General features: G+C 36.6%; 1 protein-coding gene across 9 annotated transcripts in view; it reads left to right on the top strand.

Moving 5' to 3' along the window:
- The window catches only part of RANBP17 (RAN binding protein 17), a 275,746-nt gene that overhangs the window by 214,717 nt on the left and 47,259 nt on the right, over window positions 1-13,770 (top strand). For all 9 annotated transcript variants that reach the window (XR_004314233.1, XR_004314237.1, XR_004314235.1 and 6 more), the window contains 2 exons: window positions 6,764-6,871; window positions 9,084-9,166. Coding sequence is in view for 3 of the 9 variants with exons in the window: in XM_032465107.1 (XP_032320998.1) it covers window positions 6,764-6,871; window positions 9,084-9,166 (191 nt within the window). In the remaining 6 variants the exon portion in view is untranslated. The remainder of the gene's footprint in view (window positions 1-6,763; window positions 6,872-9,083; window positions 9,167-13,770) is intronic.

Raw genomic sequence — 13,770 nt, 5'->3', positions numbered from 1 at the left:
GTAAGAGTAAAAAGAGCATGGGTTTAAACTCCTAGCTCTCCATTTGCTGTATAAACTTTGGCAAGTCTTTTCACTTTTTTGAGTTTCCTCATCAAAGCAAGGAGACATCGAGTATCATGGCTTATTGTAACCACTGAAATAAGTAATACTCTTTTCATAGTGTCTGGAACATAATCCGTAGCTATAAATGGTTACTATTAATATTGTTTTAACAGTATTGTGTGAATCCTCTTTGATCCTAACCGAAAGTGATAATTTATACAAGTCATATAAGTGTAACAATGTTTTCACCCCTTTGTACCTGAAACCATGAAAGCAAATACGAAAAACTCTATAACCTTAAAGCTATTTTATTTTTTAAGTTACATTATTTCTTAGTTGCTCTTTTCGAACCCTTCTTATCAAAATTCCCTCATAAATTAAATTGCAAAAAAAAAACTTCATAAAGGCAGTCTTCAACTATTAATGGCAGAGTTATGGCCAAAACATAACGAACAAGATCTGGGCATGTTTTAGGGAGAACACTACGCATTAAATAAATTGTTTAACATTAATTTGAATAGTGACTTATGTTTTTAGTTACTGTTAAAACCTGCTTTATCAGATTTATGTGCCCATAGAAAGGTTAGAGAAGAAATTTCCATGTCATTGAGGAATCATATATATCTCTGTATCAGGATACAAATTACACAAAAAGATTGTAGATTTTAACATGTGAAGTCATATACTTCTTTTAACTGTGAAGAATTAACTGGCATTACATATGACCATTTTGTTCCTCTAAACGTAAATAGGAGCTCACAAGGTAAAAACATTATTTGACAGAGTATGGAAGCCTTGTTTTGGCACTTTAATTGATGTTGCTCTTGAAACCAAGCTGCAACTCTAGGATGCCCAGCAATTAACGCTTCATGTTTGCCTCATGAGCAGTCTTAACCAAAAGTCAGGATCAGAACTTTCCCCTCAGCATCAACGATTATAAATATCTGTCATAATTGATACTGACTAAAATACATATAGAACATACTGTAATTTAAGTTTCTAATGAAGTCTGTTTTCCATTTCCTCACGTAGCTCCTTTTTGGCACCTATCTGAAATGAAACTTTTGTCCAGCAGATGGCAGAAAATAGCAAATGGTAAACCTTGGGACTTCCTTTCCTGTTTTGGACTACAAACCATTGTCTCCTCCTTTTGACCAAAGATGTTGATGTTATTAGGGTCAGAGGTGGAGGGCGAAGTGCCAGTTATGCAGGAAGCTGCGTTATACTGCTGAACAGCGTGGCTTGCTACTGGCCTTGCTTATAATAATTGAGTTTCAGTAGCAAATCAGCTTCCTTGGGAAAAGGCCAAAGGCTTTTCATAATTGTATTGACAACAAAATGAATATGATAAATGGTGTTCATTCAGTTGAGACAAGATTTATAGTTTTCCTTTGGGCAAAGGATGAAGAGCAAATATTTATAATAATAGTAAAATTTGGTTAAAAGTTACATTATTTGATAATTCAAAAAGCTTTATTAAAATATTTTGAAATACTTTAAGCAGTTTCAGGTGATAAAGTACAGATTCTCTCCAAAGTATTCTAGTAATGTAAAAATGAATAAGTATATGATAAAAAAAACATGGATATGAAAGTCATTTATTCTTCCTGAAATATTGATATGTCAAACCGTCAGTGATGATTCTCACATTACTGCTGGGGAAAGTATTTGCCTTTTATCCACATAAATGTGTGTTCTTTAATTTGCTATACAGTCCTTAGCATGCAGAAGAAACGTCCTTTAAGAGCACATGTCATCTTAAAGTCAAAATGCATTTTATTTATGGCGATTATTTGATAAAATGCTGTTTTAGCGGTTAGCTATTTAATTCAGAAACATTTCTATAAACACTGACTGCATTAACTGCTACATGAACTACATTGCTTATCACTCTGTCCTTCCAAACCTAAATTGCCTGAAACTGCACAGCAACCATGTTGATAAATTGTTCCACTACTGGAAAATTGAAGAAGAATCATTGATATGCCCCTATAGTTAGAATGCAACAATATAAAAGCACCTTACTTTGCAGTGCATTGAGTCACCTTCTTTAAACTTTTCCCAGATCATACTTAGACTGAAGTACCAAAAATCAGGGAAATAGGAAAAAAAAAAAAAAAAGAATGTATACGATGCTGTTTCCTCACACTCATTCTTTTAATGGTCATAAACCCGATCTTTGAGTCCACAGTTTTTCAGTCATCAGTCAGTGCTGTTGACTCATATGCATAAACACATTGTACAAAGACAGGTTAAGACCACGAGGTATGTAGAAAAGCACAAACTTTGGAACAGGACACTCTTAGATTTCAGTCCTGGTTTTACCAGTTAACAACCTTTAGGGTTTGGGGTAAACTTCTTGCTTAATGTCTCAGAATCACAGTTTTCTCCTTCATAAAACAGGGGTAATAGTACCTATCTCACAGGTAGGTTGTAAGAAGTGAGTAAGCTGACATGTACAAAGGGCCTAGTACGGTGTCTGGCACGAAGTAAACACGCTCCACCGCTGTTGTTTGTTCCTTTCCCGAATATGGAATGAGACGAAGGAATCCCATTTGCCCACTTACTCTGCAAATTTGACTAAGGACTGTGCTGGGTTTCATGAGGGATATAGATTGCTTAGACTCAAATCCTACCCCAAAATGAGCCTATAGGTTAATAGAGTCAGTTAGGTACCTACACAAGTCAATGTAATGAAGTATAGAAGGTGATTCATGCCGTGACAAAGATACAGATAGAGTGATTCGTGTTTAGCTGGGGCATCAGGAAAGGCTCTGTAGAGGTGAAGATATTTCCCTGGATCTTACCAAATAAGTAGGATTGTACTGTTGGGACTGTGAAGTAAGGAGTTTCACTTGGTCTAAGCACACGTTTAGGAAGAATAGTGGATATGTTTTGTTATAGATACCACTTATTCTGTGGTTGGACATACGGGTTGTCTGGGACCCTTGAATATTGGGCTAAGGAATTTAGACCCTTATTCCATAGATTTTTTATAGAACAAGTAATGGTCTTGATTGACTAACAGAATCAGAGTTGTGTTTCAAGAAGAGGATAATCAGCAGTATATTGGAAGAACTGAAATAGAAAAAAAAAAAAAGCAAACCTGAAAAATTGTTGTTCAACAGGCACTTTTTGAGTGCATTGTACCAGGCATGAGGAATGAATAAAACAATTCCTTTTTACAAGAATGAATAAAATGGATTGCTCCTTAGAAGCTCATAACCTAGTGGCTATAACAAATAACCAATAAACAATCCATGAGCTGTAACAAAGAGGCATGCAGAGGACCAAATGAATATATAAGAGGAAGAGATTGGCGTTTGGGGCAAAAAGACTTCCCGGGAAGTGAAAGTTGAGCTTGGTGTTGAAAGATGTATAGGCATTTGCCAGACAGAGAGAATAAAGGCTCCCCAGCAGCATTTGCCTCTATGAACAAAGATACAGACGTTTCACATTCAAGGCATATCTTTAAAATAAGCTCTGAGCTTGCAGGCTATTTCTTTCTGGTAACCACGTTCTCACACTCAACAGTTTTAACAAAACTCTTTTGTTGCCCTCTAGTACATTAGAATTATTTCTCTACTATGAAATCCCAAAGGGAAAGAATTATGTTTTTACTCATTTTTGTTTTCTTGGGGTCTAGCACATGGTAAGTACTAATAACTACTGGATGGATGGACAGATGGATGGATGGGTGGGTGTTGTCAAGAAGCAAACCTCGTACTTTTCAGTTTTTCTTATTTGGCATCTTATAAGGCAATGTCCTATCATTAATGTTTTTGAGTTTTCATTTATCTGTTGTAGACCTTAGGAATTCATTGAGGAGATCTATGTGAAAGTAATTAGATCTGTACCCTCTCTACCAAAGGCCCCCACTGTCTTCCTTTTATCCATATATACGTAGTCCACACAAGGCCACTGGAAAATTAAAACTCAGAGTGGGTTCTGATCCTCACCCTGTAATCTTGAGTCTGGCACTCTCACTCTGAAGCCCTTTTAACCTCCCTGCTTGGTAGACTTCTACTCTGCTTTCCAATAATCACTCATTTTCTCTGTGGCAGTCACCTCTGTCAGAAGCATATTAAAGTTGGCACCACTCTCATTCCACACAGAGAAGGGAGCATCCCCTCGTATCCCCATATGCAATATGCTCTGAAAAATGTAATGGTCCCAGTGCCTTTAGAATGTCTTGCAAACGGGTTTGTGTGTGATTACGATATTCTTAGATTCTGAGATTTGAGTCTTTTCAGTTTCCTGATACTTTCATACTGGTGATCACTGAGTTTGTGCTCAGCTCTCTCATTGGAATACTTTCTCACCTGAGCTCTTCTGGCACTGCTTCAGAACTTGGGTACATCACTACTATGTGTACACCACCCAGACTCAAGCATGAATTCCCCAGGAATAAAAGCCATATCTTACCTCTGAATGTCCAGCTCCTAGGACAGCACGTAGCGTATAGTATCTACCTTCTATCCAAAATGACAGATTTTCTGTTCCATAGAAAAAATAAAACAAGTTATCTGACAAGAGCCAAAATAAAGTTAATAATCAGGTTAATTGATTTTATATTTTTCATTTTTATCCAGCTGAACCCTCACTCACACATATACACTCACTTCTCATCTCCCCTCTCTGCCTTGTTACCTTTGTAGTTCTTTCTAGCATACTGTGTATCTCTTTTATTTATTTTTCTGTCTTACTGAAATATAAATTCCATGAGCAGGGATTTTTTAATTTTTGGTTCGTTGATGTCTCCAGAGAGTCTAAAAACAGTAGACAGTTACAGAATAGGCCTTCGATAAGTACTTATTAGGTAAATTGTTTCAATACTATACGTGATACATCTAGGGGGGCAAAAATGTTGCTTTCTGCACTTTTAGGGGGCATGCCACTCCTAGATAATAGAGAGTTTCTTTTCACTGAATGTTACGTGAATTATTTCCTGAAGCTTCAAAGTGAAGTGCGCAGCTTGAAAGAATTAGGTAGTTGTAATCGAATATGCTATAGCTCGTTTTGGGGTTGGCAGATTTACAGCAACAAATATTTGTTGAAATCTACTTTGTGCCAGGCTCATGCATGCAATGAGTGCCTAGGGCCTGCCCTCAAACAGCAGTATACTATTGTAGGAGAGAGAAGATGCTATGATGGCACTAGCACAGGGTACCAGGGCCATGCACAGGTGACACACTTAGTTGTGGGGGTGGTGTCAGGAAGGCTTCTTGGAATAATTAACATATATAATGAAATATGAGGGAGAAATAGGAATTAACAGGGAACATGGTGGGGAAGCCCAGGGCTTTGTCCTTTAGAAATTCACTATCTAATGAGGCAGACAGTTAATACAAACCAGCAACCCTAATACAGTTATAAGAGAAATGTGATCAAAGTGCTCATTGAACTTAGATGAGGAAGAGATTGATGCCTTTTGACAGAAAAAAGAGAAAGTTTCACCATTCCAGGGGAAGTAAAACTTGAGCAAAGTGTTGAAATATAGTTAGGAGTGTGTTAGGCAGATAAAGCCGCATATAGAGGAATAGAGACGAGAGAGAGTTGGTATCAGTGGATCTGCAGAAAATTAAGAATGGCTGAACCATAGATAAGGCAGGAGTACTAAGAGCTGAGACTGGAGGTAGGCAGGGACCAGGTATTAAAGGACCTTTTTTGCCGTGATAAGGAGCTTGAAATGTGTTCTAAGAGCAGGAAGGAAGATTATGATGCTTCTCACCATGGAGATCACTTCCCATACCACACAGGAAAGGAACACCAGTAAGTGACGTCTGAAACAAAAAGACAGCCGTGTTGGAAGACATCAGAAAGAGAGACATTTAGGGATTAGGAGAAGAAAAAGGAAGTGAAGCTAGTAGCATAGGAAGAACTTCTTTTTCTGCTGCAGTTTTAGGCCTTGATTTTACACTTTTGTGGCCATTTAGCAAGGAGGAGACCAGTTATGGGTTAAAGGGCCAGTGGAGCTGAGTCAGAATTTTCCAGGCTTTGATGGTCTCAGCCATTGACTTAACAGAGGCATACACTCCTTAGGTGTTGATGGGGATGTTTGAGAATTTCTCCTTGAGTATACATGGGACTACCTTTTAGCAAAACTGACCTTGAGTAGATTAAAAGTTATCCAAAGCTTTTTTCAAGCTAGCATTCCCAGTGTTCCTTGGAGCCATAATGGGACTAAGCAAAGTTAAGTCAACAACTTTAAAAAAGAAAAAAAAGAATGTAGATAATTTCTAAGCTGGGAGATAAATACATTGGGTTTATTACTATTTCCCTCTACTTTCATGTATTTTAAAAGTTACATAATATGCAACATTTTTAAGTAGTTTGATGCCCGAGAAACTGATAAATAGCAATTCAAACGTTTTCATCCTTGTTAACTAAAATTTTTTCTTTTCTTCAATTTTTAAGTGTAATGCTTTAAATATGTTACTTACATGATACTTTAAAAGTATGCCTTTTATTTATAGAATATGCCAAGAATAAAGCAATATATATGTATGAGATATGTTTACAATTAAGACCAAGTCTTTTGCAGTCCCCAAGAAAAGTACCGCTGTACAGGTGAGGGAGAGCAATTTTTTAAAATTACCATTGTGTGCTAAACATAGAACAAATATGGATTCCTTTTTTTTTTTTTTCTTTCGAAGTGGCACTAATTTTCAGGAACAATATTTCTTTTGACCCTTAAATTCTTTAACAGCCTTTATAAAAGGTACCCAACATATCTTCCCATTCTTCAGAGGGCCATTGAGCAGTGGTATGGAGAGCCAGAATGTACAACTCCCATCTTAAAGCTTATGGCAGAACTGATGCAAAACAGGTAAGAGGTGTGATAGGGGAGTGGAAAAAAGTAATCTCCTATTTGGCATCACTCCCAAAGGCCAGACTTTCCTGCCTGGTGTGTGTGTATTTAAGGCTTAGCAAGAACCCAGGAACCAAAACTTAAGATGATCAGTGAAGGTAACAGAACTAGAGATACAAGGTTGAGACCTTTGGAGAGAAAGAATATAATATACTTAGGTATATATGGGGACTATGGGAAGTGGAAAAAAATTTGGAAGACTACAGCTACCATTATTTAAAATATTCAAAGGCACAAAATGGAGGAAGGGCAGATATTTTAACTGTTTCATTGCTTAGCTGCAATTCTGTAGAATTTTTAAGGAGGGAAGAAGTTTAGAGGTCTCTGAGATGAGATGCTTTATTTTTATAGATAAGGGGACTGAGTCCCAGAGCAATTCATGGACACACAGTTTGTCTCAGAAGCCCTGGGGATTGTCCCTACTTTGGCTTCTGAGTTATCCTTTTTCCTCTGTACCAAGATGCATGTATGTGCATGATTTATGCAGTCAACAATTTTTATTTAAATACCAACTACAACACTTCTCAGAAATTACCTTGTTGACCTTATAATTTACATAGGCAAGCGGAGATTCAAATTCTCTGTATATAAATATTAACAAAGGTGTAGCTAAAAGAGAAAAATTGCAATAAGCTAATTGGTTTTGCCTCTTTAAAATATGTCATTATGAATATGGCTTCGCACCAAATTACTTGTCACTTAGCCATCCCGTTTCATCAGTTCCTCTTTGTAAACTGCGTGTCGGAAGGGATATGTCCAGGCAGGAAAGGAGTATGGATTGCAGCTCTAATTTAATCTCTGGTGCTGAGTTTTTCGCAGCAAAAGTTTAAAATTTTTAAAGCAAGAGGTAGAAAAAGACCTGGCAAATAAATAAATGTGAGTATTATTCTCTTGAAAACTGTTAGTTTTTTTTTTAACTATTCTCATAGGTGCCTTAAATTCTAAAGGAACTGTGGCTATATATTTTATATTAGAAATTTAGATTTTATTAAACTATAATTATTTCAGCCAAATAATTGATATTATTTATTACTGATATTTAATACTAAAGGAAAAACATTACATTGTATATTGTAAAGTATTTTATATTTGCCATAGATGGATAATTCATATCTAGCACAAGTGTCCTAAGAACTACCTAGTAAAAATTTGTAATATCAGAAAATGTTATCTTGTCTTTATTTCTCTAGAACCTAATGTGAATTATGTATATATATATTTCTTTAATCAGAAATTGTATGTCAACAATCAGACATTTACAATAATATTTCTGATAAGTTGTAATTGCTCTTAATTCTAAAGCATTTTGAAAAAGCATATAGAGAAGCAACAATTTATCCTATTCCCGGCGAAAGGACTTTTTAGCAAATATCTTTGGTTTTTGATATTTCTTTGCTGTGACCTGTTTTATATTTTTGCTAATCCATGTAAAAATATACTGTTATTTCTTGAAAGCAGAGTGACAAGGCATATCAGCGCCAGCTAAAGGCAAAGTGATGTTAAAAAAAGCAAATGGTATGTCAGGATAGCATGTCAGTTCTTTACCGTTTTCCTACTCTTACCCACATGTCAGGAACTAGAGAAGCAGAATTGTTCTCATTTAGAACTTATTTCTCTTTATGTGATCCATGTGCAATGGTAACTTATAATCTGTATGTAACTCAAGGTGTTTGAAATATGCTTGAAGTATCAAATGATTCATCATGCATATGAGCAGTACGAAAGTTACCTAGATTTCCTACCTGTTACTTTAGAATTTGTTTTAACGCTGTGTGTTGGGCACTATAGGAGATCTCAGATGTAAATCTCTACCCGAGTATCTATATAAAGTTACACATACATACTTGGGGTTTTTTATTATTTATCAACCACTTTGCATGAAAGGAGAAGGGGGGTAAGAGGTCTGTTATGTAAGATGTCACGATGTTGTTTTGATGGATAAAAAACTGAATTCTTTGAATCAGCAAATAAAAGAAAATAACTTAATTGTCCCAGTTTATAGTGAGAAAATTAGCACACACATTTTATCAACACTCGTAAATGGAATGGCACTTTAAAAAGGATAATTGTACTGCTGCTACTTCTAATAAATGAAAGTTCTAGGTATTTTGAATCTTTATTTGGTTTCTTTATCTGCACATATAGTCTGAATTTTTGCTGTATTTCTTAGATCCCAGCGTTTGAATTTTGATGTATCATCTCCTAATGGAATTCTTCTCTTCAGAGAAGCTAGTAAAATGATTTGCACTTACGGTGAGTATCCTTTTCCATATTTGTCTCTGCAATATAAGTTTTATCTCTTTGGAGGAAAGAAAGATGTTAGTTATTTTGTTCTTTTGAACCTTCATATCTGTATGAATTTGTGAAGTGGATGATAGGAGTGCATGAAGCCAGGTAGCTATCATATTGGCATCAGAAGTAAGCAGCATGCCTCTGACTACAGATCATGCCTGACCAACTTGATGAATTTCTTCTGGATAGAATTGCAGCATCAGTAGGCAAAAGGAATACACTAGATAGAATATTGAAAAGTTATAGCACATTCAGAATTGCTAAAAGTTACATCAGGGAGTTTGCTATCTTGGGTCAAAGAATGTTTAACTCAGTATGTCACCAGCACTGGGTTTTGGAAAGATACCCTGTTAAAGAGCAGTAAGTATTTTTATAGGGAATTTTGGGATACTGCACCCCCAGAATCAGGGTTCTACAGTAAAGATTATCCTATTCAATTTGAGTTTAAAAAAAAAATGGTTAATAGTTAGAATTGAGCCTTGGAACTACCATAAACCCTAATACTTGCCAATTCTGACAGCTTCATCAATGAAATTCTCAGTTTCTGAAACCTTTATACAGCCAGGGAATGAGGGTATGATACAGTGGGTAAGAATCCTCTGATGGTTTGCCACACACTCACTGAACACTAACTGTAAGCTAGACTCTGCAGTGTTCTTCTCCTTGAGAGAGGTTTCTGTGTCTTATTCTTTGTCTCCTTTTTTGCCTATCTGTCCTTACTTTCCCAAATCAATAGCCAACTCTATGTTTGGCCTCAAAAATTGCCTGTGATTCTTATACTTCTTTTTGAGTACCTAGAAACAGATTTTATGAAATTTTGTGAAGCTTCTTTAAGTGTACATGTAGGAACAATCATTGAAAACATAAAACTTTTTTAAAAGTAAAAGCCTATTTCTTTCAAAAGCAGAAAAACAGTTGTTTTAAATTGTTTTTACTTCAACTCAAAACATTCTGGAACTCTGTTCTGTATGCAGTATAGGCCTCTGTTAAAAAATGCTTAGTTTTAATTGTACATTTAATTTTTAGAGTTAGAGATTTTAAGTGTATGGAAACTGCAGAAAGCACCTCTTGAAGGCAGTAGACCTGCATTCTCTTATTTTCATCTGTACCAGCAACTATATTGCCACAACTGTTGGTTGGAGATGGACACATTAGAATCATATAAAGTAGAAATGGTTTGCCTCCTGAAGGTAAAAATGGACCCCTTTTTAAATACTCTCAATACAGTTAGCTGCACTTCCAGGGTATATCTAATCCTTCCAGAATTTTATCATGCAAAAATAGATGACTGGCTCTTTTTCCCAAAGCATGGTATTTTAGAAAAAGCATTGTTTTTGGAGATTTAAGGCTCTAGTACCATTCCTAATATGAGCCCTCATCAACTCCATGACATTCAGCCAAGCCTCTTTGTGTCTAGTTTTCTCCTAGATGAAATTAAAAATAATGAATACCTACCAACCTACCTGTCTAGTTAGGATCAGAGGTGGTTAACTGAGCTACTTGAAGTAAAAGACTTGGCACAGGGTGTGATATGGATTAGGTACTCAGTGAGCCAAAGCCATTCGCTTACACTCACAGAACCAGCCTTCTTTGGATAGGAGTTCACTGACCAAAACAAAAAACCAATCACTTTTTTGTTCAGGGATGCCTCCTGCTTGGACCATACTGTCCTGCTTCCTTCTGCCTGTGACAAGTGCGAAGTGTCTCCTCGCTTTTTAAAAAGAAATCATATTTCCCATTCTGAAACAATGCATGTATAAGAATTTCTTAATAATAAATAGAGCTTTAACTATACAAATGATTCCTATTACCGTCCACAATTGTATCTTTCCTTCCCCCTTTTCTGGATCCAGTTTCTCTCATTAAGTGTAATGTTTCCTTTGAGGCTTACTTACTGTTGCAGTAGGGCTGATGAGAGCAGCAACTCCCTGCTCTTCCGGTGTCACTGGATCTCTAGTGTAGGACAGAATGTATGTCCAGCAAGTGGCACCAAATCTATGGGCTTCAAAAGCTATTCAGTGATGTCAAATCTATGATGTCAAATGTGATGTCAAATCTATGGGCTTCAAAAGCTATTCAGTCTTCTGTCCAGTTGTTTGACATAGACAAAATCATTGCAGCAAAAGCTGAGAAAGGTAACTGTGTGAGTATTACATTGGAGGAGGAGACAGAGAGAGAGGGAGAAAAGGAAGAAGAGAAGGTGGAGCAGACAATAGAAAACCTTCGAAGTGTTCTTGAGAAGAAAAGCCAGTAAGAAGTTTTCTTAACACTGAAGAAGGACCAGGAGATTAGGGTAAGGCTCTGCTCCTCGGTTTGGACTAATAATGATGGTAGCTTCCATTCTTTTAATCAGCTACTATGTGCCTGCTCCTATACTAGACCATTTATCATTCATTAGCCGTTGAATCCTTAAGGTATTATCATCTGCCACTCACTAGTCATTTGGCCTTGGTTGAGTTGCTCAGCCTCTCTTGCTTCAGCTTCTTGTTAAACAGAGAAAATAATACACTGTGTAAGGTGGTTATGAGGATTCAGTTACACAATGCATGGAAAGCCCTTAGACCAGTTAGTTACTACAATTACTGTTATGAAGAAATTGAAGCTCATGGAGGTTAAGAGATTCGCCAGATGTTGCATAGCTGGCAAGTAGTCAGATTGGAATTTCATTCCAAGTCTGTATAACTTCACATAACAGCCTTTCCATATTCCTTTCTGCCACTTGGGAGTTGCCACATGAAAATTGTGCCTTTGGTATTTTTGATGAAGCACTGTTCTTTAAAGTATGGTGGTTTCTGTCCTAAAACTTAAGGGAAGTCAAAGTCAAAGGGAACTCAGGGGCAAAATGTCCTTTAACTTTGTCACCACTCTGACACATGCATGTTACATAGTATAGTAGAAAAGTCTTTTTCAGCCTTCATGATTCCCATGCCAGCCCTGATCAGCCAAGCTTGATTTTGTCTGTCTTTACCTTCTGCGATGTTTTATTACCCATGCTTTTACCTCTGGAGGTTCTAATATGCTCACTGAAGGGAGATCGTGTGGTTCCCATCCAGGAGTCTAGGCAGTGAGGGAAAGAATGACAGAAGAGCGGGCATTGTTTATTTCTTTGGTAAGCCAAGGTGAAGGAAGGGGAAGCCCATGGAGGAAAGAGGCCAGAACATTCTTTGATCCCTTCTGTTCCCATTCTCACTGGGTTACTTCTCTGCTCACCTCTCATGGGCAGTATTTGTGTGGTCAATGATTGGGGCGGTGCAGAGGCGGAAGGACTCGGAAATTTCCAAATGCACCTGATTTGTTATGTATTTTGTAGAATACCTCCACCTTGCTGCTCAATGAGACTGGCAGGAAAATAATACTTCTGATATGCTGTTTTATTTATCTACATTCTGTCATGATATACTTTGATGTAAGTTTTTAATTTTGCTTCAGCTCTCAGCTGCTCTCGCCATTACAGCTCAGGGTCAGCAGTGAGGTTAGCCACAGTAGCACAAAACAATTTCCTGTTTGCACAGCCCAGGTAACATTTGGATGAGGATTAGATTTTACCACATTTTCTACTAGCCCAAGCCTATTATTTCTAATGAGTTTTAAATTGCTTCAAGAACACGTATTTCAAAATTTAGTGCTATGATCTGTTCAGCCTGAGCAACTTAATAAAAGAAATTTCTTTCTTAAATTTTTGGTTAAAATGTTGCATGCAGTGTAATAAATGTTATTACTTTGGAAACCTACTTCTCTGTTTTAAGAACTGGATGTTTTTTATGCTCAATTTCCATTTGTCTAATCTTTTCTTCCCTTTGCCTCTGGGTAATGGTATCTTTAGTGACATCTGTTGGTTGAAGAATACACAGAAGGGAGAAACGGAGAAATAGTGATTGTTTTTATAAGGCTGGCAAAAATAGAACTGCTTTTATTCCTTCCTTAGGTACCTGATTTAAGAAAGCTTAATGTGTGAAAAATCTAAGTGTTAAAAATGGATAGAACAGTTATAATTATTTATTAAACATAAGAATTTACATCAGGGTGCTTTTGAGCAGTGTATGCTCCAGGTGCATTTAAGGTATGGCTTTATAATATGCTTAAACTGAATTTGCAAAGTGATATACAAGCCACTGTTATTTTGACCACTGGCACTTTGACCAGAGCCACCCAGCTGCATATAGTTGCATTAGATTTATTTGTAAGAGGGGTCACCTGTTTAAAGATTTTTTTTTTTAATAAAAGACCTTGAAAATTACTCACATGTACTATTAGAAGCATTGTAAGAATGAAGGATTATGATTTATATTTATGCTCAAATGATTACAAAAAGATAGCTGAAGAATGTATTGGTCTTGAAATAACTACAGACTTAATAAAATGTTACCAGGAAATAGCAGTTCTGGAAACAGATTAGTTAGGAACCATGCATATAACCTTAGATTCTATCAGAAACTTGGTCAGGGACATAGAACAACACAGTAGTTAAGTAAGAGCACACAAAAATCTTGTGAAGACAACAGAATGATCAACACCTCGAGGATCCCAGGCCTTGAGGAATACATTCCACAGTGAATCCACACGCA

Source organism: Camelus ferus, chromosome 22, assembly GCF_009834535.1.
Source record: "Camelus ferus isolate YT-003-E chromosome 22, BCGSAC_Cfer_1.0, whole genome shotgun sequence".
NCBI classification, from domain to species: Eukaryota; Metazoa; Chordata; class Mammalia; order Artiodactyla; family Camelidae; genus Camelus; species Camelus ferus.
The sequence above is the reverse complement of the archived record's forward strand: the minus strand, read 5'-3'. Positions and strand labels throughout refer to the sequence as shown.